This window comes from Trypanosoma melophagium (assembly GCF_022059095.1).
Source record: "Trypanosoma melophagium isolate St. Kilda chromosome Unknown ctg18segment0, whole genome shotgun sequence".
Taxonomy (NCBI): domain Eukaryota; phylum Euglenozoa; class Kinetoplastea; order Trypanosomatida; family Trypanosomatidae; genus Trypanosoma; species Trypanosoma melophagium.
The window spans coordinates 211,975-234,680 of record NW_027125147.1 but is presented as its reverse complement, the minus strand read 5'-3'; the positions used below and the strand labels follow the sequence as shown (position 1 = coordinate 234,680).

Genomic DNA, 22,706 nt, shown 5'->3' with positions numbered 1-22,706 from the left:
GCTGCTACAATCCTTTCCATTAGTTTGGACATACAGCTAGTTAATCTGACTGGTCTGATCGAGTCTGGGTCTGTTGCCTTCTTCCCTGGTTTGGGGAGGGGCGCAATAACACCTACTTTCCAAGCAGCTGGGACAATACCAGTGCGGAGACTCCCATTGAAAAGTGATGGGGTTTCTGCTTTCGCTCTGGGTCCCAAATGTTGGAGAGCTTCGCTGCAAATCCCATCCGGACCAGCCGCCGTTCCTTTCGGGAGAAGGCGCTGGGCCCGTTCCAGTTCCGCTTCTGTAATGGGTGAAAATTCCTCGCCAACAACTGGGATGGGTGGCGGAGGGTGGGAGTGTGGGTGCCGTCTGGCTCGTGCGGAGTAAAAACGGATAAAATGCTTGGCCTTCTGATTTTCCGTGAGCACCGTGTTGTTAATCTTTATCGCCGGGGTGCTCAGTGGGCGTGGGGCGTAAATCCCCTTTACAACGTTCAAACGGCAGCCGTCTGCTACGGCCATCTTGCCGCAGAGGGCTTTCCATCTTTTATGGGAGGCTTGTCTCAGCATCTCTCTGCGGCGTGCTGCCAACCTGTCTCTATAGACAGAGGCTTTACATTGGTGGATCTCCGACTCAATCTCACTGAGTTCTGGGGTCCAAAAGGGGGCAGTGCCTCGTCCTCCGCGGGGGACCGCTGCGGCTGTTGCGATGCGGATCGCGGAGGCGAGTAAACGCTCTCGTTTGTGAATGCTCATCTTCTGTGTTGGTAGTTTTCGGCATTGGGCATTTGACATTTGTCCAAAACGAGACCATTTCGCCTTCTTCCATGCATAGAGTGGGGCACGGGGGCGAGGGAACCGTAGTGGTTCACCATCATCTCCTACTACTACGTCGAAGAGGGTGATATAACGGTCACTATCCGGAGAGAACTTGGCTGTCCAAGACTCTATGCGACACTCTCGGGATAGTGTCACGTCCGGCGCGGACGGACCGTGACGTGTAGTGTGGCGGGTGCTTTCTCCATTGTTCTGCATGAAGAAATCGTTATCTAGGCACCATTGCGCTAGAACATCGCCACGTGTATCAGGTGGGATCGCGCGATTCCAGGCCAACGCATGCGTTTCAGCATCTGCGCCAATGGGGTGGGGTCCGCTGGTTGTCAAGAGTGTGTCCGGTTGCGATGCTGTAAATGATCTCCCTGGAGGGAAGTATGCCGGCTTCACGAAGGGCATGGAAAAAAAGGAAACGGTTTCGAAAGGGCCTTCCGGTTCGAGCAACCCCCGCGGCGAAGGAACGACAGGAACGCCTTTTTTCTGGCGAATTCGAAATTTTACCGCTCGGGAAACCCGCGGGGAAAAATAAATCACTGATCCGGCAACGCCGCCGCCGCTGTGGCGATTTTTTTTTTAGCGGTGGCGCTCGTTGTTTCTTGGGCTGGCGGCGCGTTGTCTCGATTCCGCTGGATGCCGGGTAGACCGCGGGCCTCGCCGGGTTTTCGGTTGCTGATTTGGCTTTGTCTTTCGTTCCGGCGGGTGTTTTGGCGTCACTGACGTTTTCGTACTGGGGATGCGTTCTTCGTGAGACTTTTCTATGGAGTGGACGGATTGTTTATTGTACTATTGTTAGTGTATCTGTTTTTTCTTTTGTTAATCCGTTTTGTTTATATTCGAATTTTTTTCCTTTTTGGTGCCCGTCGTCTGAGGCTTCTATTATTGTTTTGGTTGTTACTTTTTGTGATAGACACAGGGTTTTTTGTTGGAACACTTTTTGTGTTTTGTTTTCTGGCTTCTTAAAAAGAAAAAAAACACTTAAAGAGTATTCATCAGATTATTCAAGTAACTCATGGTAGAACTCTTTTTTTGTATTCATTACTAATATGGTTTGGTTGAAAGTACACTGAAAAAAAAAAAACAAAAAATCCTTTTGGAGTATTTGTGTTGCAGGTTTGTTTTTATTTCGTTTTATTTTTATGTGTTTTTCAGTTTTCAGAACTTTGGTTTCCAATAATAAAAAAATTTTTTGACTTTTTAGTGTTTCTCATTGTATCTCTCCTACCTCTTTTTTTAAATTGCGATTTAGCTTTGTTATATCTCTTTTCTTTTTATTTCCTTGTTATTTTTTTTTATTTTTGGCCGTAGGATTGGGGTACTGTTAAAAGAGAATGGCAGAACATCGCGTTTTAGCAGATCACACTAACCGTCTCCCTCTGAAGAGGAAAAGTTTGCCTCCTTTGGTATCCCCATCTTTGGTCGCAAACAAGGAAAGAACAACATGTGGATTAAAGGAACTTGATATTGGTCATACTATTCCCCGAAAGAATTTGACTACAGACCTTGTTTCTGTTCCAGAATACAGTGCTGAAATTGGGGATTATTTCCTAGTTGCAGAAAGAAGCCATTATCGCGATCCGAGTTACATGAGTAATCAACCTGAAATAACTGAAAGAATGAGAATGATCCTTATTGATTGGCTCGTAGATGTGGTAATAAAGTTTAAGTTACATGCAGAATCTTATTATTTGGCTGTTGATATTGTAGATCGATACTTGGGAGCAAAAGAGGTTGGGAGAGCTAAACTTCAACTGGTTGGTATAACTGCTATTCTTCTTGCTGCAAAGCATGAGGAAATTTGGCCTCCTGGAATAAAGGATTGTGTGTTTATTTGTGCTAATACTTATACGGCAGAAGAGGTTTTTGCAATGGAAAGAGATATTGCAATTACTCTACGGTTTAAATTAACTGTACCAACGACATATCCTTTAGCTTGTCGATTTCTTGAATGGGGAGATAGTGATCCAATTGTACGTGATGCAGCTTTTTTATTTTTGGAATCTGCTTCTCATAATTATGAAATGTTACAATATCTTCCTTCTCGAGTAGCAGCTGCTTCCGTTTTTCTCGGACGTTTGATTATTGTATGGAATAATACTGTTGATCAATCCACTATTTCGATAAGCGAACTTTGGGATCAGGAAATGACTCATGTTAGCCGAGGAATTACACTAGATGAAGTTACCTGTGTAGCAAGCAAACTTTTAAGCTTTACAAAGGACTTATGTATGTCTTCTTCAAAACTTCAAGCTGTTCGACGCAAATATCTTTCCCAGAAATATAACAGTGTGGGCTCGTTAGATATGCCTACATCAACTTTTTTATCTTCTTTTTAGATGGGGAACTTGTTAATTTCCTTTTCACCCCAATCACTCACTCCATTTCCTAAAATACTAGACTCACAAAGACTATCCTACTTTAAATAAGATATTTAGAAGATCTTGACCTTTACAAATTTTTTTATGTTTTTTCTTTTGTGAATATCTGGGTCGGTTCTCCCACTAACCAATACCAGGTTAAAGAAACAAGAAAGTACTTTATATTGTTGTTGTTGTTGTTGTTGTTTCGTTCCTCTTTCGCGTGCTTATTTTTTTTTTTCGTTATGTTGAATTTTCTTTTTTCTTTGTTTTATTTTTTGTTTTTTTGTTTTCTTTTCTGTTATATATATTTGCTTTTCTTAGTAAAGTACACTAGTACCATGAAAAACAGTGTGGCTCGTACTCAACCCGTTCGTCATTATGCCAATTTTCCACCAGATAATAATTTACCTTTGGCTATAGGGGCAAATTTTCATGATGATCCCATTTGTCATGATACTCTACGAAAAAGTCATACATTACTCTTACCCAAAGATGTTGATTACGCTCCACATACTGAATATGTTTATAATGGTGGTGGTTTTACTCGAGATAGTAAAGGAATGACAAAATCTACAGCTGAAGATGAAGAAAGTGATGATGAAAATGTATTTGATGGATGGCTTTCCACAAATTTTGATGCACCAAATGATGGAAAAGATCATATAGTTCGTTTTCTTGCTTACTTTGTTGAAAATATTCCTGAAAGTCCTAATGAAAATATTATTGTAAGAAAGGTATGTATTCGTTATTATATACAGGATAATAGTATATCAGTTATTGAAGCAAAACAAGATAACAGTGGTATTGTACAATCTGTAATTTTATCACGTCGTCAAGTACCCAGGAAAAGTGATGATGTTAATAATCTTATCACTCTTGATGATTTTCATATTGGAAGTTCTATAAAACTATATCAAAGAGAATATCATATTCTTGATATGGATTCCAGAAGTCGACTATATTATGAAAAAATAAGAGGTGAAAAAGTTCCGGCAGCACTACCTTGGCCAATGGAATTGGATAAATTTTCTACTACTATGCAAGAACGTCTTTCAAAAAGCACTCATCGAATGGCAACTTCTGAAGATATGGATAGAAAACGAGCAATTGAACAACAACTTACTGGAATTTATACAAAACATGCAACAGAAGATATTATTGAGGCTCAAAAGTTTTTAAAACATAATATTAATGAGCATTTAACATTTCTTGCATTATGGGATGATCGTGGAAATTTGAGTGGAGATTTACATTATTGTGCTATTCGTATTTATCTTGAAAATGATACAGTGGAAGTTATTGAAAAAAGACCTGAAAATTCTGGACGTGATGGTAGTGTAATACTTTTACGTCGTCAGCGTGTTCCTCGTCCTGGTGTAGATATTCAAAAATCTCGTTTTCAAGAACATACTTTTGGTGTAATTATGAAACGTGATTTTCTTGTTGCAGAAGATATTAAAATTGGTGAAACATACATCATTCATGGACGACCTTATTATATTTATGACGCTGATTCTTCTACCCGTGAATATATGAAAAAAGAATACTGTATTGAACTTGGTCCTAAAGTGGATATTAATCCATTTATTAAATCTGATATGAAAGAACCTGTAAAATTCTATCCTCCTCCACCTAATGGATTTGGTAGTGAACGTGAAAATCGTGCTAACTGGGTTAGTTTGACAGCGAAACCACAACGAGAAGATCTTGCTAAATGGGAAAGAGAAAAAGGACGAGTGATGCGTTTTTTAGGAGTACTTGCAAAACCATTGGTTCCTGGAGATGAAAAAAGAGAGTTTGTTATTTCGTTTCATCGAGCAACAGATGAATTGGAAGTTTTTGAAAAACCAGAACGAAATTCTGGTTTTATTGCTGGACGTTTTCTTGCAAAAAGAATTTATAGAAAAGAATTACCTAATGGTTCATCAGTTCCTTATACACCAGATGATTTTGAAGTTGGTAAAGAAATTGTCATAATGGAAAGACCTTTTAAACTACTCGCAATGGATGAAGAAACAAAACGAATTCTTGAGAATAAAGAAAGTTCAACTAATGAAAATCGTATGAAAGAATTACTTCTTTTATTTAAACAACAAGTAAATTGCAAATTTCTTCGTGTTCATGAAGCTTATTGTTCTCTTGCTCCTGGTGGTGTACTTGGTTACCGTCAGATTCGTGAATTTTTACGATCATGTAGTTGTACAATAACAGATGAAGAAGCCATCTTATTGGTGCAAAATATTGCTCCATCCAGTAAAGGAATAATTTCCTTTGAACAATTTCTAGAAGTTGTGAATGTTACTTCTTCAGGTCATATGGATGAAGCATCACTTACAACAAGATCAGTGAAAACAGTTAATATGAGAAAAGATGATACCTTACAAACTACTGCGTTAAAAGCTGAAGATTTACGACGAAAAAGAGAGCTTGAACTTGAGTTACGGCATAAATTAACTCAAAGAAGAGGAACTACACAAGAACAATTTCGTCTTTTAGGTTGTCACAGTGCAACATCACGATTAAATCGAGATATATTTAGACGTTCACTCAATGAAATTATGCATTTTAATGTTTCTAAGAAAGATGAAGATATGTTGGTATCTATTCTATTTGATGGTCGTGAAGATGAGAACGGTGACATCACTTATAAGCAGTTTCAAGAGTTTACTGATGTTGATAGAATATTGTAACCCTTAGAAATGTTTTTCTTCAAAAAAAAAAAGATATGTAAACAGAGTAATTTTTTGGCATGACGTTACTAATTTTTATTTTTCTACTAGCATATGTATGAAATTAAAACAAAACAAAAGGAGGAAAAAAAAAAAAGAGGGTAAAAGAAAAAAAAAGAAAGATTTGGGTTGTTTGTATATACACGAAAAAGACGGTAGAGAGATTGAAAGAAAACAAAAATAATTTGGAGGTCGATCATTATTGTTTTTTCTTTCTTTGAAGTATTATATGAATACTATTATCAGATTTTTGTTTTTGCCTTTTATTTCTTTCTCCCCTTCTTTTTTTTTGTGTCTCTCTCTCTTTCTCTGTGTGTGGGCGGGTGGTGTTCGTTTTTATTATTATTTTACTTTTACTTGTTCCAGACAATAACATGCGGAATGCACCTTTCCTTCGGTTTGGTGCTGGTGGAACACAGGGAGGTGTAAAGAAGGTTACACAAGGGACTACAATTTCTTACACGAAATGGGCTCTTGTTGATGGAGCTCGAGCTATTTTAGCCCCTATTCATCATCCACTCGTTACTGAGTATTTTATACGCCTAAACCAAAAACGTATATTTCTTGAAAAATTACAAGAACAAGGAGATACAGATGCATTACTTCAATTAAAAAATAAGGTTGATGGAAAACCTTTTGATAATGTTCAGTGGAATATTCAGTACAGAGATGAACTTGATGTTGCTGAGGAAATTTCAGGTTATTTGCTAAAAATCAATGATAACGTAATTTTGAAAAATCAACTTCATTCACAGAAAAATCTAACAAAAGAAGATCAAGATCTTCTTCCTGTGGTAGAAGAAGATATAAATGATCTCTTAAATCGTGTTAAAGATATGGATGATCAAGTAAATAGGTCCATGGGAAGACGTCTAGAATCTGGTGATGCATTAGGATCATCTAGTCGCACATGGATAATAGAGGTTGCTGGTAAGGCTGGAGGTGAGGAAGCTTCTTTATTCGCTGGGGAATTAGCTGAAATGTATAGGGCCTATGCAACTCTCAAAAGAGAATGGGATGTTGAAAGTGCTGAAGAAAAAGGTGATACAGATAATCCTTCATCAGGGGCACCTGCAGTTGCTACTACTGGAGCAAAATTTCAAGTTACAGGTGATGGTGTTTATCGTAGTATGCGTCATGAAATTGGTGTTCACAAAGTACAGCGTGTTCCTATAACGGATCAAGATGGTAAAATGCAAACTTCAACAGCGGTAGTTACACTGATGCCGGTCCTTGATCCTGTATCTGTAAATGTTCATGAAGAAGACTGTAAGTTTGAGTTTGTAAGAGGTTCTGGACCTGGTGGTCAAGGTATGCAAAGTAGCTCTAACGCTGTTTGTCTTACACACAAACCCTCAGGAATTTCTGTAAAGTGTCATAAATCGCGTTCTGCTCTTGGAAATAAAGAGTTAGCTTTACAAATGGTAGCCCAACAACTTTTGGCGAGACGTGTAAAAGATCAGAATTCTTCTCTTCATGATGCATGGAGGAATCAGTGGAGTAGTGGTGAACGATCCGATAAGATGCGAACATACAATTATCCTCAGAACCGTGTAACAGATCACCGATTAGGCAAAGATTTTCCACTGCGTAGTTTCATGGAAGGTGGTGAGGCTTTAAAAGAACTTCATGATGAATTAAATGCCTTGGACGACACACATCTGCTAGTCACAGTTTTACTACGGCATATAGAGGGTGAATTTGGTAGTGTTGTTTAAAGATTTTAAATCATATGCCTCGTGAATTATCAAGAAAAGGTGGATGATACCTTTTTTTTTCTTTATTTATTTCTGTGTATATGTATGCCTTTATACTTCTTTTTATTTTCTTTATTTTGAGTGAATACACTCAAAGAGATAAAAATAAAAATTTCTCTCTTTGATGCCTCGTCTTGTTTTTGCTGCCAAGGAAAAAAAATAACAGATAATAGGTAATATAATATTAGCAGTAACCAAAGAAAAAAAAAAAAAATAAAACATTATTTTTCTTCTAATGTCAAAGGATACTCTAGAGAACGAGAAGAATAGCAAGCTTCCATTTGTTCTTGAGAAATGGCTTTCTTTCGTTGACCACATGAGTGCTGATTTTTTGGGAGGACCCCGCGTTCTAAAGCTTTCTCATGTTATTAACCTTCAAAAGGGTTCTACACTTTTGGTTTGTTTATTAATGATGAAACAGGCAAATAATTACTCTGCAACAGCAACAACATATACAGCTCTTCATGGTGGTTATGGAATCTGTTGGTTATTAAAAGAACTTATCTTTCCTGATCCAAAGTGGCAAAGATCTATCACTATTGGAAGTGTTCTCAGTGTTTTTGCTACTGTATTAGGACCATACTGGTATATTGCATACAATGCAATTATGAAACACGCAGATCATTCTAACACATCTCTTTTAATTGCTATTATTATATATGAAATAGGTCTTTGCTTGATGATGGGAAGTGATTGCCAAAAATATTTTGTATTGAAAAAAGAAAAATGTCTTATTACGGATGGGTTCTTCTCCCGTATTCGTCATCCCAATTATCTTGGTGAAATGATGATTTACAGTACATTTGCATTTGTGTCAAAAGACATACGATCTGCTGGGGTGTTAGCTTGGGTATGGATTACAATATTTGCTCCATACATACTACGCAAAGAGAATAGTATGAGTCGATACAAGGGTTGGTTGGCTTATACCAAGCGTTCTGGTCTTCTTTGGCCACGGTTTTTTTTTCCCTCGGGAGGAAATCCACACCCATAGTAGTTAAAAGTTATTTTATTTCTTTTATTTCTTGTCTCTGAACGGTTGTTTTTCTTGTCTTTTTTTTTGCACTACTAATTTCTTTTCAGCAGAAAACAACAAGAAGAAGGAATTTGACTCTTATTTTTTCTTTGTTATTGTTTCCAACTTCTTTTCTTCTCGCTTTTACCGAAGGTGAGAGAAGATGTTTGGATTAGGAAAAAAAAACAAATATAGAAAATGAAATAACACTTTTTTTTTCTTTTCGATTTGTAATTTTGATTCAAGTCTTATTTATTATTATTATTATTATTATTATTATTATTATTATTATTATTATTATTATTATTATTATTATTATTATTATTATTATTATTATTATTATTATTTTCTGTACTTATTTTGTTTTTATTCTTACCTCTACTGTTCGTTAGATAAGTTGCGAAGTAGAACACAGTATAGGTTGTGATGACTGCGGCATCAGCACTCTCAGGGAAAAGAAATCATGGGAAGAAGTATCCACCACCAGACTATTCCAAGTCTTACACCAGTGTTCCGCGTCACCAGGTACCACATAAGAGTTACGTGAGATGTCTTGTATCGAAATTAAAGGTAGAGTTGGGACTAAATTTGATGGAACCACTAGAGAGGGCGGTCACTATTTTTATCTACATTCTCATTCTGGTTCTTTTGGTTGGTCTTCCAGGATACTTTATCTATAGATTGATGTAGGTTCTCAGAGTGTAGATGAGGTCAAGCAATATTTGTTGCGGGTACAGTCTGGAAATATAGTATCTCAGAAAGAAAAAAAAATATATATGTTTCTTTATCTATAATGGGCACATAAGTGGATGACGTGTGTATTCTGTATTTTAGTATATATTTGTTTTTTTGGTGTCATTTGGATTTTTTATGTGATTTATAGATTCGAAAGAAAATTGTACGAGGTAGTCTTGCATTTTACCGGTTCAGGAAAAAGAAAAAAAAACAAGAGCAAAGTATATTAGCAATAACAACAATTTTCTTTCGAGTTTTATCTGGTTATTAATTCGACTCAGCTATCCTTTTCTTCTTTTTCGTTTTTGGGGTTTGGCATTATTAATAATTTTTTTCCTTTTTTGTCTTTTCTCGCCTTCTTTTTTTTTCTTTAAATGTAAACATTTAGTGACTGTTTTTTTTTCTCTCTTCTTTGACCATCTGATGATGTATCAGCCTATTGGTCGAAAAGAGCTAGAAAAGTATTTACCAAACTTCGATCCCGCCCGTGACCCTCAGGTGGGTGAATGGATACTTGTAACCCCTCATCGCCGTGTGGCGCTTGTGGATCCACTTATTGAGATATCCCAAAAAGAAAAAATGCGGCCTATCTATCCATGCTCTGCGGAAAGAAGTCTAACAGTTGTAACACCCACAGAGGCGTTAACAGATCCAGAAACACCGACGACTACACGTATAAATGATCCTTCTCGTGTATTTCCAACATTAGAAAGTGTGCGTCAGAAATACTGTCGTTATAGTCGCCGTTGTATTCCCAGAGATGAGGATATAAAGGAGGAGAGCAAGAATAAGAGGGATAATAATGACAGGGGAAAGAATAAAAGGGAAGAGAAAGAAGATGATGATGATAATGAAGAGGAAGGTGATGATACAATACTTTATTTAAATCCACGGGCACTACTTTTGACACCATGTGCACCGGCAGTCTTTGGTGGATCTGATTTTATTGAGGGATTAGGTAGTGAAACTGGTCGTGTGGTATTTGTGAACTGGCGAACAGGTGAAGTACGCACAGACACTGCAGCACTGCAACCAAGACCAACTCCAGAGTGGGCTGAAGATGTGTTGGAAAAGGCAACAGTGGAGTTTGAATCATGGCTGAGGCGTGAGGTTAGTCATAGTGCAAGAAAGCCACAAGCAAAAGAAGAAGACCGCGATGCACCACCGATACAAAAAACGCGAATTCGTTAAGGATTGGATGCTTTTCTTTTTCGCTGTTGGTTTTTTTTTCTCTATTTTTGTACTAACGAAGGGAAGGAGGAAAAAGGAAAATGGAAATAGAGAAACTGGATTTGTGGTGTCGAGTCATTTTTGTTGGAATGGCGGAAGGGGTGTGGGGAGAGAGAGAGAGAGAGAGAGTTTTCAAAGTGGTGTCTACTGCCTTGCAATATGTTGCGGTGTAAGAAGTAGTGAAGAAACACAGAAGGAAAGGAAACCACGATAAAAAAAAGGATTTATTTTTATCAGTGTTCCTGGTGATGCGACGTTTCTTTTTTTTTGATTATATTCTTCACTCTTCATTACTATTGGTTATTGTTGTTATTGTTGCTGTTGTTTTTAACCGTGTGAGGAGTAATACGGTGGGGAAGGGACATGTTTTTTTTTTCTGGGTTTGATCCTCTACGTTTTGGAGTCTTTGAGTACGAATAGAGGGAGTGGCTACGTTTTGCTTGTTACTTATATTCCTTTTTTCTTCTAATTTATTTATTTATTTGTTCGTACTACTGCTTTTTTTTTTGATTGTTAAGGCTCGTGTTGAGGGGTGAGGGCGAGCGCCGTTAGTTCCAGTCACAAGAAGCCAGTTTTGCGAACATTTCTTCTGATATCACACACACACACACAAGAAGAAAAAAAGAAAAGTCAAGGAAAACACTTTTTTTTAAAATTTGGCTGGGGTTAGGTATCCACCAGACAGAAGTGTAAGTATTGCTTTTGTTGTATTCGTATATACATATACTTACTCACACACGCAGCAGAAGCAAGAAAAGAAAAAAAAAACAACGACAACTACTACTACAAGAAGGAAAAGATAAAAAAAAAGAAAAGAAAATAGCAAAAGAGGTGAAGAGAGGTTTGTGTGAAACACACCATGCGGCGCGCATTCATTCCTAGAGGTCGTGCTCCAAAGGCTTTGCAAAATTACACCCACCTGGACATCTTTACACAACTTCAGTTAGGAATTCACCCACCATTAAGTGCGCAGCGTCAATTTATTCAACAACATTTTGAAGAAGAGATGGAACGTCGTGGTATTACAGAGGCCAAACTATTAGCAATGGATGGTCGTCTCTGCACACGACTTCTTCGACAATTGTTATTTGAACGGTATCTTTCAGTTCCCTTTCGTCTCTTTACATTTGATTTGGAGTTTACAGGACCACCTGTATTTGGACCAGACGGTCCTACAGAAGATATTATGGAGTTTGGATTTTACTCTCCTGCCCATGATAAGGTTTTTTCGTGTTTGGTACGTCCTAGAAGTGGACGCCGTATTACACCAGAAGTGACGGCGTTAACAAACATAACGGAAGAAATGTTACAACGGGATGGTTTGCCTTTTCCAGAGGCGTGGAAGAAAGTAATGGATGTACTCTTAACACCAGAACCGGAGGAATTGCCTGGCGCAGAGGAGAGATTGTTGGTATTAAGTCATGGTGGAAAACTAGCGGATGTTTCTTTAATAAAATGGACATTAGAGGCTCACGGTATGGAACTACCACCGTCGTTGGTGTTTGGTGATACATTACACTTAATCCGCGATGCTCACAGAAGACGCCCAGTAACTCCAGATAAACATCCACCTTCATGGGGTTTAGTAGATCTTGTGCAGTGGATGAAGATACCACCAACATTGCCTGCACACCGGGCTGGTAATGATGCAAAAATGACTTGGGATGCACTTTATCATACACTAGAGCGTTACGGGGATGAGGACCTCACACCACGTGAACAACTCATTTCTCGCTTCTTTGATGCAGAAGCAAAACAAGTTATGAGTCAAGAAGGAGAAAAGGATAGGACTGACCCAGATGGAACGTTGGCGGCTGATGGTGGAATCGTGGAGGCATCTGTAAGTTCATCATTAGATCTTGATTTTGATGAAATCTTTACTCCAGATGGAAGGAAAAGAGGAGCTCAGAATTCAACTGAAATTAGAGATTCAGAAGATGGAGATGATAGAATGAGTGATAAAGAAAAGAATGACAAACAACGAGCTTGTGAATTGGAGAGACATATTCATGTAGAGGAGTTCGTGATTTGATTTCTCATTTGACAAGTATTGTTGCTTCTTTTTTGTTTTTCTTTTTTTTTTGTTATTTTTATTGCCATTATTTCACAGAGTCGATCTGTTAGGCGGTGTTGTACGCTTTTGCGTATATGTTTGTTTCGGTGTATTGTGTGTGTGTTTATGGGTTTCTTGCCCATATAGAAGAAGAAACAGAACCAAAAATAAATAGGTGCGACACGTGTACTCGCATCAAAAGAAAAAAAAAGAAAGGAGCCTATACGAGTAAATAAAATAAATGATCAGCGCCTAAATTGTATTTTTCATGAATTATATAGTGACCTTTTTTTTTAAAATATCCTTTTGGCTTCATTTTTTCTATTGCTTGGTTCAACTATGGTAAAAATTCTTATTTAGGGATAAGGAACATTATTACAGTAGAGTTCCTGGTGTTTTGGCGCACTAGATATAATATATTAAGCAACAAACCAGAAACAAGAGCAACAAAAAAAGTTTCTCTTTGCTCTGGGTGAATTAGGTAGAGAGAGCGAGCGAGCGAGAGACAGAATTACTTAGACACAGCTGTATACATATACATATATATATATATACTGTGAGGGAGGGAGAGGAAAAGAAAAGTAAGGTATAAACAAGGATCATCACGTTAAACCATGTCATTTCGGGAATTACGTTCCTTTGCAGAGACGATGCGTCTCTTGGGATACCCCAATCTCATCAGTATGGAGTCATTTCGAAACCCTAACGTAGAGTTAGTGGCAGACTGTTTGTACTGGCTTATCAAGCGGTATGAACCATCAGCAGAGATTGTCTATGAGATTGCACGAGAGGCTGATCGAGTCTACTTCTTTAAGCAAGTATGTGAGATTGCTTTGACGAAGGGTCGAATTAAACTTAACATTAAAAAACTTTACCAATGTGACGGGAATGCTGTACAGGAGATGCTCATATTAGCAGGGGTTCTCAAAAAGGCTATGAGTGCAACTGAAGCCGAAGAACCCGATTACACTGGTTTACAGCAAATGGTTGCCCAAAAAAATGTACAAGATGCCAAACGTGTACAACAATTATGCAGTGATTTAACAAGTGATGGAAGCTCTCTGTTTTTTCTTATAGAGGAAGAGATATCACAACGTGTGGAACGTCAACGTGTGTTATCGCGTGCAACAGAAGTTGGGGAATTTGAACGACGCCTACGTGATGTCTTAAATAATGTAGGTAAACAAGTGGAACAATTACAGACAGCCATTGCAAACCTTGGCGCGGATGAAACCACTTTGGAGCAAAAGATTGAGAGTAAGAAGACACAATTAGAACGAGCACAAAAACGTTTGAAATCTTTAATGGCTGTACGCCCAGCTTTTATGGAAGAGTATGAAAAACATGAGGCAGATCTACAGTCTCAGTTCGTTGTCTATCTTGAGCAATACTGCAATTTGGAGTACCTGAAACATGAGTTGGCTAGATTCAACGCCGCTGAGGATGCCTTACTGGAGGAACACGAGACACGCCTGCGGGTGATGCGTGAGCGACTTCGCAAGGAGGAACTCAACGCCCTCCGCGGTGAGGCAAACCGCAAACGTGCCACTCGCTCGCAGGTGGGGCCACCACATTCCCGCAAAAGAACCCTTCCCAAAGGCCAAGACGACGAAGGCGACGATGATGGCGATGAGGATGATGAGACGCCCGGGGGGAACCGCCGTGCACCACCGCATGGGCGGGTGCGGGATGCCGCGGCCGATGGCAGCAGTCGCAGTGACAGCAGCGAAACGTCAGGGGCGCAGGACCCGCCGCGACCGCAGGCCGCGTTTGGCCGTCCGCGTCCATCACCGGCCACAGACGCCGCCCCCGCACGCCGTGGAGACGATGGCTATAGCAACAGTAAAAGTGACGGAACTATTGGGGGGAGTGGGAGTGGCGGTGGGGTTGGCGCTGGTGGGAATATGGCGAATATGATGGATGCAGAGGAGGAGGCGGCGGAGGCGCGGATGACGGACATACGTAAAGGGCGAGGCACCGACTCTGGGCCGTCGTCTGGGTATAATCCGTATGGTGGGATGAGGGGTGGGGGCGGTATGAGCGAGGATGAGGATGATGAGAGTGAAACCGATGATGATAGTGATTCTGACATTGATACCTCCGACATCAGCACTGACAGTGACGACTCGGACGATGATGATAGTAGTAGTAGTAGTAGTAGTAGTAGTAGTAGTGGGAGCATTTAAGTTCCCTTTTTTGATTTTTGGATTGACTTTCTACCTTCCCACCGTTTGTTTTATGTCTGTGTCTCTGTGTCAGAAAATGAGAGAGAGAGAAAAAAAAAAGAGAGTGTGTGTGTATGTGTGTGACATTATATATATATATATATATATATATAGAGAGAGAGAGAGAGAGAGAGAGAGAGAGAGAGAGAGAGAGAGGGTGAATGAAGAAAAAAGTGTAACAGCAAAAAACGAAAAAAAAATTGCAACTAGAGCGAGAAAAAAAAAAAAGAAGCAGAGGTAGGTTGTATGTTTTCACCATGTCTTACGGCAAGTGAAGGAAGGGAAGCAAATATGTAAGTTCTGTGTCTTGTTTTTGTTTTTTTGTTTCTTTTTCATTTTTCCCTTTTTACTTCCTTACCCACCTAACTTCCTTTTATTTCTTTATTTATTTCTTTTTTTTCTCTCTATTTTCACTTGTTTCCTTTTTTTTCTCCCCGGTATCTATCAGGGTTTATCCCTCATTCTCCTTTTCTGATTTTGCACTCTGATGAGAAGTGAAAGGATGTGTTGTGGCAGAATAAAAGTAAATGATAGCTGTATCTAGATGTTTTGACAGCATCAAAACAAATAAAAAGAAAATAAGAGTCACTGTAGAGTCTGCTTTCCTATTGGAAGAAGGTAGATGAAAGGAGAAAAAGGTGACATTTTAGAGGAAAAAAAAAGAATTGAGTGAAAAAGACGAAATATAAAGAAATGAATGGTATTGGCATTTGTTACTGTTTGCTGCTCTCCTAAAAACAAAACAAAACAAAACAGTAAGGTAAAACAGGATAAGGAAGAAGGAGGAGTAGGGGACTGCCTTTTATTTCTCATCTTTAGGTGCGCAATTCCCTGGTGAGAAGGGCCAAGTGTGGGAATGGAAGAAAAAAGTGATCGAGGGAAGCAAGGGATATTCTCTTATTTTTGTTTTTTTCTTTGCTTTACATAACTTTCTGTAATACCTTGTGTGTCTTTTTTGTTGGGATATTTTTCTTGTATATTTTACTCCCTTCCTCTCCCTTTTCCCTTTCTTTTTATTTATTTATTTTATTCATGGCTGTACTAATACTTCAGATTTTCCCACCATTAATAGATAAGGAGGCGAGATAATATTAACAAGGAAAGTACTTGAGAAAAAGAAAAAAGAGAGAGAGAGATTCTTCAAGAATTATCAGTGACTTAAAGAAGATCGATAAAAGCAAATCAATTAAAATACTTATTTTCACGTGATGCAGGCTTCTTCAACATCTGACTGTGTGGCCACTTTCAAGCTCATTCTTGTTGGTGATGGTGGCACGGGAAAGACAACATTTGTGAAGCGTCACTTGACAGGTGAGTTTGAGAAGCGCTATGTGGCAACAGTGGGCGTGGATGTCCACCCACTGACATTCCACACAAACCGCGGTAAGATCTGCTTTAACTGCTGGGATACTGCCGGACAAGAGAAGTTTGGTGGACTGCGAGACGGATACTACATTGAGGGACAGTGCGCCATCATCATGTTCGATGTGACGAGTCGCAACACGTACAAGAATGTTCCCAACTGGCATCGTGACATTACACGCGTGTGTGACAATATTCCTATCGTTCTGGTAGGAAACAAAGTAGACTGCGCGGACCGTCAGGTGAAGGCGAAGATGATCACCTTCCACCGCAAGAAGGGACTCCAGTACTACGACATCTCCGCCAAGTCGAACTACAACTTTGAGAAGCCATTCCTCTGGCTGGCAAAGAAGTTGGCAAATGATCCCAACCTCACACTGGTGGAGGCGCCCATGCTTGACCCCAATGTGCAGCCACTCTCCGCGGAACAATTACAGGCCCTGCAGGAGGAGGCGCGCGCTGTTGAGAATGCGCCATTGCCAATGGGTGACGACGACTAGTGTAAAGAAGTTCTCGGGGTAGTTTGTTTAATAAAGAAAAGAAAAGAAAATGAAATGAATGGGGAAAGAGAGAAGAGAGAGAGCGTATGTGTGGGAGAGAGAGAGAGAGCGAGAAAAGGGGGAAAAAATGAGAGAGAAGAAAGAAGGAAAGAAAGAACTCCGCCCTCTCATCTCCTGAAAGTTATATTCCCAAACCCCCTTTATTTTGACTCACTGCATCTGTGAAAAAGGAGCAAAACGAAACGATTGAGAATAAGACGCAAGAGAGGGAGGTGAAGTGGGAGGAGAGGCGAGAGGAGATAGAGGTTTCAGAAATAATAAAAAAGAAAAGTAAAAAAAAGGCATGAACAGAGCCAAACGGCAAGAAAACACAAGCCCCCGAAAACCAAAAAAAAAAGTTATAAAAAAAGAAAAGGTGAAAAAAAGAGAGCCGACAGAGTGATGTTTTTTAATACATTTATCTGGGCTTGGTGAGCAAGTGTGTGTGTGTTTCATCTTTTTGTTTGTTTTTATGCGTATAGAGTGTAGAGTGGAGGGAAAAAGAAGAAGAGGGGGATATACATCATGAGTCTTAGAAGGGAGAAAGTGTTAGAGGAACTGAGAGAATGATAAGGAAAATACTGGGATAGGATGAAATGGTAAAGGAAATAGATGGGGGGTATGTATAAAAAGAGTATAACGCTGGTATATGTATGAATTCTATGCAGTAATGGCTTGTTGTATGTTTGTATACTTTAATTGTACTGAAGAAAGCAAAGTGCGATTCGGTATCTGAGAGATTGTATGAATCCTTCTATTTATCTGTATTCGTATCTGCATAAATAGAGTGACATATACATAAAGCATGGAAACACAGGAACCCTTGTTTAAGTATATTTCAATTGTTGCAAATACGGTGATTAAATATCTCAAATGATAGGCATTTTAGAAAATTTGTTCTATTTCTTTGATAGGCTATCCCGTACATACATACATACATACATAGATACATAGAATCATTCATATACACATGGGTGAGAAATATATTCGCTATCTCTTTTCTATGACTTCCCTTTATTTTCCTTGTTTTTCTCCGTTTTATTGGATTTTCTATCATTTATTTCAACTCTTTTTTCTTTCTTTTTTTTTTTCTGTTGCACTGTCGAGTGCGCGTCTGTCTCATGTGTTTGTTTGTTCCTACTTTTTCTGCGGATCTGTTACAAAAAAGAAACCACAATCTCCTCTTAACGTTACATACAAAGAGACAAACACACCCACACACGGAGAGAGTAGTGTTGATGACACACCGAAGATGAAGAGATAAAATTAAGATTTCATGAAGGTATCATTATCATTATGATGCTTTTATGCTGTGTTGTGCGATTATCATCATTATCTCCAGCATCCCCCTTTTTTCCCCTTGACATAAACACATTCCCAAACTAGAGAAAAAAAAATAATTCCCATGCACACGATGAAGAGAAGGAGGAAAAGGAAAGAAAAAAGAGAAGAGAGGGAGTTAAGAAGGAGAATCGTGTTATATTGTGCGTGAGGATAAGGCCTTTGTTTTTTTTTTAAAGCGAAATTCCATTCCGTTATCCCTCTTTCTCTCTCTCTCTTGGGTTACTGCTTCTTCTTATTTCCTTCCTTAACTTTTGTTTTTTTTCTCCCTTATAGTAACTTGTGGGTATTTTGCAATACCTTTTTTTTTTCTTTTCTCTTTATGCGTTTTCGTTTTTGTTTGTTTATTTTTTACTTGTGGACATAGCAACTTGGCTGCTCCTACAGAACAACACGAGACCGTAAATGGCAAAAATTGAAGAAAAAAATACTCATACTAATACTAATAATATTGATAATAATGGAATAAAAGATGAAGTGTCTCAGCAGCGTGCTGCATTACCGATACAACGCACACACCAACGATTTCTTCTTCGCCAGTTACAATTCACACAACAGTATGCGGCCATGTACCGCTGCCGACTGTTATCACTGCAGCAGCGGGCGTTGTCGGCACTCACGGCAAAGATGAATGCCGTTAATCCTCCTAATGGTGAATGTATGCCAGCGTTATCGCCTCTTTTAGAGCTCCAAACAGGACAACGTGGTCTTTGTGTGGGTGTTATTTACAAACAAATGCGTCTACTTCCCTCGTTTCTTCGTGAATACCAAAAAGAGTTGGTTCGTATTGAGACTGGTGAGGAGGAAGAAGGCGGGGATAAAGGTGATGCGGCGGATATTCTCTCCGATCTCCCACCATCTGCAGATGATCCAGCTTCCCTATTGGGAGCGGGAGATGCAGGTGTAGAACTTGTAGGAGAACAAAATCAGCATCAGGAGCAAAATACACTTTGTAGAGCAAGCGATGAGGTATTTATAGAGGATATAAGTGGTCGAGTGCTTCTTGAAAATGTACCTGCAGAATTGCTTTGCACCGGTTTAGTTCTGAGTGTGGATGGAACGCTTCATAAGAATGGATGTCTTAAAGTACACAGTTATGCCATGACAGATTTGAGAGAAATATATGTACCACGTAGATTACATGAGAGTTTACGTCTGAAGCCATGCTATATCGCGTTTGTTTCTGGTCTTGAAGTGGGATATCCACAAACGCAAGACCCAGAAGTAGTGCGAAACCGTACTATGGTAGAACTTTTAGTAGATTATCTTTGTGGTAATGTTGGGGATGAATCTATGACGACACAGGCCTCACAAATTGCTCGTTTGGTGATTGCTGGTAACAGTATTGCCGCTACAGATGAGCTGAAGTTAAAAAAGAAAGTGAAATTAGATCCTTCTGATCACGTCCGTCTCGGTGATGATCGTCGTGGTACTACTGGAGTGGTTAACTCCGCTATGCTGATGAGTGAGTTAGATAATATTATGACTAGAATAGCAGATACTATTGAGGTGGATCTTATGCCAGGAGATTTTGATATGTCTAATGCTTTTCAACCACAACAACCACTTCATCCACTTTTACTCCCAGAAGCGGCAAGACGATCTTCACTAAAACTTGTGACAAACCCATACGAGTTCTCTGTATTCCCTAGTACAAGTACTGTACCAAAGTTAACATCTACAGGAAAACCATCAGAGGGTGGTACCACGTTTTTTGTTTCATCTGGTAGTAGTTTAAATGATGTTTGCCGTGAGACAAAATACCCTACACGTCTAGATGCTATGTCAATGATACTTCGAAGTGGTTGTGCTTGTCCAACAGCACCCAATACACTCTTTAGTTACCCGTTTAAAGATTCAGATCCATTTTTATTTCCATCTGCACCACATTGTTTTGTTTGCTGTGATCAACCTGAAATGCAGACACGATGGGAATCTTTGGAATCTTTTGGTCCAAATAGTGATGCTATTATGGATGAAGAAGGATATGAAAATAATAATGATAATGCCGGTTTGCGGCTTATTTGCATTCCATCCTTTGCACGAACTGGGGTACTTGTGCTCGTGGATGTGAATTCACCAAATTTAGATACCGTAACTGTGAACTTTAGTTCTTCTGCGTCAAATGGAACATCGCAATAGAGGAAACTAAACGAAAGAAGGAAGGAAACCAAAATAAACAAATCCGAGACATTTACTCACAGAGGAAGAGGAAGAAGAAAATGAAGGAATCATAACGAAAGTGAGTAAAAAAAAAAAATAGTAAAAGAAGAAGAAATAAAAAACGAAAAAAAAAAGGATGACATTCAATACCGGGGTCGGATAACTATATTAATGGCTCTATGCGAAAATAATTGGGGGCAATCCATTATTGGGGTCGACTCAATAACGGTGATTCTGAAGCTTCATTGTGTGTCTCTGTGTGTGGCAAGAGAAAAAAAAGCAAAAGAAAAAAAAGAAAAACATTGGGAAGTACGATGCTTCTTGCTTCATCAAACATTATAGATAAAGCAGTACTATTTTTTTTTTTACTCTGTCTTGATTCTCTCCTGTTACCTTTTTACTCTCTTTTTTTCTTCTTTCATTATGATTGCCTAACTCCTTTTCTTTTAAAATCTATTTGTTGTTAATTTTTTTCTTTATATTTTCTTGATTATTACACTAAGTAAAAATAGGTGTGTCTGTGTAGAGCAAGAGACTACTTGCGGAAATTAAATGTCCACGAAGGATGACAGTACTCCCGGTATTATCGCCCCTGGGCCGGAATTGCGGGCGAAGATTGATAAATCTGCGGCAAGTCTGGCAAAGCGGGATAAGCGAAAGGCGGAGGAGATGATGGCAAAAGTTCTCGCAAGTCCAAAACGGGAGGAGTTCTTATACTTTGAGATGACACATGTGTTTTATCCTTTCTTTCTGCAGAGATTAAATGAGTATCGTGCGCATCCAGAGTTAATCCCAACGGAGGATAAGAAGGAAACTCCCGCTGGAGCAGCTGGAACCACAAACACCACCACCACCACAACAACAACAGGTGGAACTACAAGTGCATCTAATACAACTACAACGATTAAAGCAGGTGGAATTATAAGACGTGAAGGAGGTACAACAGCACGTCATGATCCAAAACGTGATGAAGCACTACGTCAAGCTGAAATTGAAGCTCAGAGGTATCTTGAAGATCCTTTTCCAAATCGTTACTCACTTGATCTCTTACAGGGTACTGTGGATATGCCGGCTATGACGCTGAGTTATATGACTTGTACGGCACAGTATATAGCAAAGTATGGTGATCGATTTCTTAAAGATCTTCTCGGTAGATACCGCAATAATGTAGCTTTTCGATTTTTAAACAGTGAAGATGTTCGACATGAGGTACTTTTAAAACTTATTGAATCATACCGTCTGATTTTATACCATGACCCTGATAAAATAGAGGACCGATTGGAGCAGTATCAGTCGCCGCGTAACGTTATTGAAACAATTTGTGAAGAAAAAGTAAAATATGCAAAAGCTGCTATAGCTAGACGTAAGGCCGCATTACTTACAGATGAAGAACTTCGTGATAAACTTGAATGGAATTTTTTTACTGTTGCACATCAGTTTACACTGGCTGATTTAGGTCTTGATGGACCAATGCCACAAACTGCTGCTGCCCATCGACGAACGACTCTCAATAGTAGTCATGATGTCAGTGCCGTAGATGACACTGATACCACTATGGATGATAACACATCCCCAACAAATGAAAAAACAAATGAGGCTGTGACAACAGAGGCATCCACATCAGGAGGAATGAGGGATTCTTACAGTAGTAGTAGTGGTGCTCCACGAATGATTCGTCCTCCTGAGGGTATGACAGGTATGCCTACATTTACACCAACATTTATAAGTAGTTCTCTTGTGAGTTCTACTGATCCTACGGCACCTCTGGTTCGCAATAAGAAGAATTCATACAATGATATGCGAGGAGGCTATACATCTCATGGAAATGCCCCTGGACGTTTCGATGGAGATAACGTTGCTGACTCACATGGGCGATCAAACGACCCTTCTAGAGATGATGACGAATTTAACAATGTCGCCGGTAGTAAACATAATCGTATGGGAAATGATGGTAAAGGTTTATCAACGGATGCCGAATTTGAACGAAATTCTCGGCAGCGGCGGGAATAAGGGAAATTACCAGAGGCTCTTTCTTGGGGATAGAGTGAGAGAGAGTGTGTGTGTGTGTGAGTGAGAGCGAGAAGGAAAAAGAAAGAAAAAAGGAAGAAAGGCCTAAAGGTGTGGTATAACAAGACACGGACTCTGTGCAGGACCAAAACAAACAAACAAAAATCAAAAAAAAAAAAAAAGAAAACCAACCAACCAATCCAAAGAATAAGAAGAAGAATAGCTACAACTAGAAAGATGAGATTATGTAGGAGATACTGTGTGTAGATAGAATAATAGAAATTCTGTTTTTGTTTTTATTCTCTTCTCTTTTTTCCCTTTCTCCTTCTACCTATTTACTTGTTTTTTTTCTTACTTTTAGTAGGAGAAGAGAGTGTT

The 22,706-nt window shown here is 39.1% G+C and overlaps 11 protein-coding genes across 11 annotated transcripts; all 11 read left to right on the top strand.

Moving 5' to 3' along the window:
* Window positions 1–2,143: 2,143 nt before the first annotated feature.
* LSM04_005249 (Cyclin) lies at window positions 2,144–3,148 on the top strand (the record flags this gene model as incomplete). Its single annotated transcript, XM_067331559.1, has 1 exon — window positions 2,144–3,148. The coding sequence occupies one exon, from the start codon at window positions 2,144–2,146 to the stop codon at window positions 3,146–3,148; it is 1,005 nt and encodes a 334-aa protein (XP_067193113.1).
* Window positions 3,149–3,510: 362 nt separating this feature from the next.
* On the top strand, window positions 3,511–5,862 carry LSM04_006163 (protein of unknown function DUF1126; the record flags this gene model as incomplete). Its single annotated transcript, XM_067331558.1, has 1 exon — window positions 3,511–5,862. The coding sequence occupies one exon, from the start codon at window positions 3,511–3,513 to the stop codon at window positions 5,860–5,862; it is 2,352 nt and encodes a 783-aa protein (XP_067193139.1).
* Window positions 5,863–6,275: 413 nt separating this feature from the next.
* LSM04_004428 (Peptide chain release factor) lies at window positions 6,276–7,619 on the top strand (the record flags this gene model as incomplete). The annotated part of the gene is made up of 1 exon (XM_067331557.1): window positions 6,276–7,619. The coding sequence occupies one exon, from the start codon at window positions 6,276–6,278 to the stop codon at window positions 7,617–7,619; it is 1,344 nt and encodes a 447-aa protein (XP_067193085.1).
* Window positions 7,620–7,893: 274 nt separating this feature from the next.
* On the top strand, window positions 7,894–8,652 carry LSM04_006280 (Protein of unknown function DUF1295; the record flags this gene model as incomplete). The annotated part of the gene is made up of 1 exon (XM_067331556.1): window positions 7,894–8,652. One exon carries the CDS (start codon window positions 7,894–7,896, stop codon window positions 8,650–8,652), a length of 759 nt encoding a protein of 252 aa, XP_067193141.1.
* Window positions 8,653–9,099: 447 nt separating this feature from the next.
* LSM04_000068 (uncharacterized protein) lies at window positions 9,100–9,363 on the top strand (the record flags this gene model as incomplete). Its single annotated transcript, XM_067331555.1, has 1 exon — window positions 9,100–9,363. The coding sequence occupies one exon, from the start codon at window positions 9,100–9,102 to the stop codon at window positions 9,361–9,363; it is 264 nt and encodes an 87-aa protein (XP_067192991.1).
* Window positions 9,364–9,834: 471 nt separating this feature from the next.
* On the top strand, window positions 9,835–10,599 carry LSM04_003785 (uncharacterized protein; the record flags this gene model as incomplete). Its single annotated transcript, XM_067331554.1, has 1 exon — window positions 9,835–10,599. One exon carries the CDS (start codon window positions 9,835–9,837, stop codon window positions 10,597–10,599), a length of 765 nt encoding a protein of 254 aa, XP_067193069.1.
* An 898-nt stretch (window positions 10,600–11,497) lies between these two features.
* Window positions 11,498–12,670, top strand: LSM04_000572 (Exonuclease; the record flags this gene model as incomplete). Its single annotated transcript, XM_067331553.1, has 1 exon — window positions 11,498–12,670. The coding sequence occupies one exon, from the start codon at window positions 11,498–11,500 to the stop codon at window positions 12,668–12,670; it is 1,173 nt and encodes a 390-aa protein (XP_067193003.1).
* A 635-nt stretch (window positions 12,671–13,305) lies between these two features.
* LSM04_009559 (Clusterin-associated protein-1) lies at window positions 13,306–14,877 on the top strand (the record flags this gene model as incomplete). The annotated part of the gene is made up of 1 exon (XM_067331552.1): window positions 13,306–14,877. One exon carries the CDS (start codon window positions 13,306–13,308, stop codon window positions 14,875–14,877), a length of 1,572 nt encoding a protein of 523 aa, XP_067193217.1.
* A 1,247-nt stretch (window positions 14,878–16,124) lies between these two features.
* On the top strand, window positions 16,125–16,778 carry LSM04_004711 (Small GTPase; the record flags this gene model as incomplete). The annotated part of the gene is made up of 1 exon (XM_067331551.1): window positions 16,125–16,778. The coding sequence occupies one exon, from the start codon at window positions 16,125–16,127 to the stop codon at window positions 16,776–16,778; it is 654 nt and encodes a 217-aa protein (XP_067193094.1).
* Window positions 16,779–18,563: 1,785 nt separating this feature from the next.
* On the top strand, window positions 18,564–20,300 carry LSM04_000366 (DNA polymerase delta subunit; the record flags this gene model as incomplete). The annotated part of the gene is made up of 1 exon (XM_067331550.1): window positions 18,564–20,300. One exon carries the CDS (start codon window positions 18,564–18,566, stop codon window positions 20,298–20,300), a length of 1,737 nt encoding a protein of 578 aa, XP_067192999.1.
* Window positions 20,301–20,873: 573 nt separating this feature from the next.
* On the top strand, window positions 20,874–22,331 carry LSM04_000468 (SWAP/Surp; the record flags this gene model as incomplete). The annotated part of the gene is made up of 1 exon (XM_067331548.1): window positions 20,874–22,331. One exon carries the CDS (start codon window positions 20,874–20,876, stop codon window positions 22,329–22,331), a length of 1,458 nt encoding a protein of 485 aa, XP_067193002.1.
* Window positions 22,332–22,706: the final 375 nt, after the last annotated feature.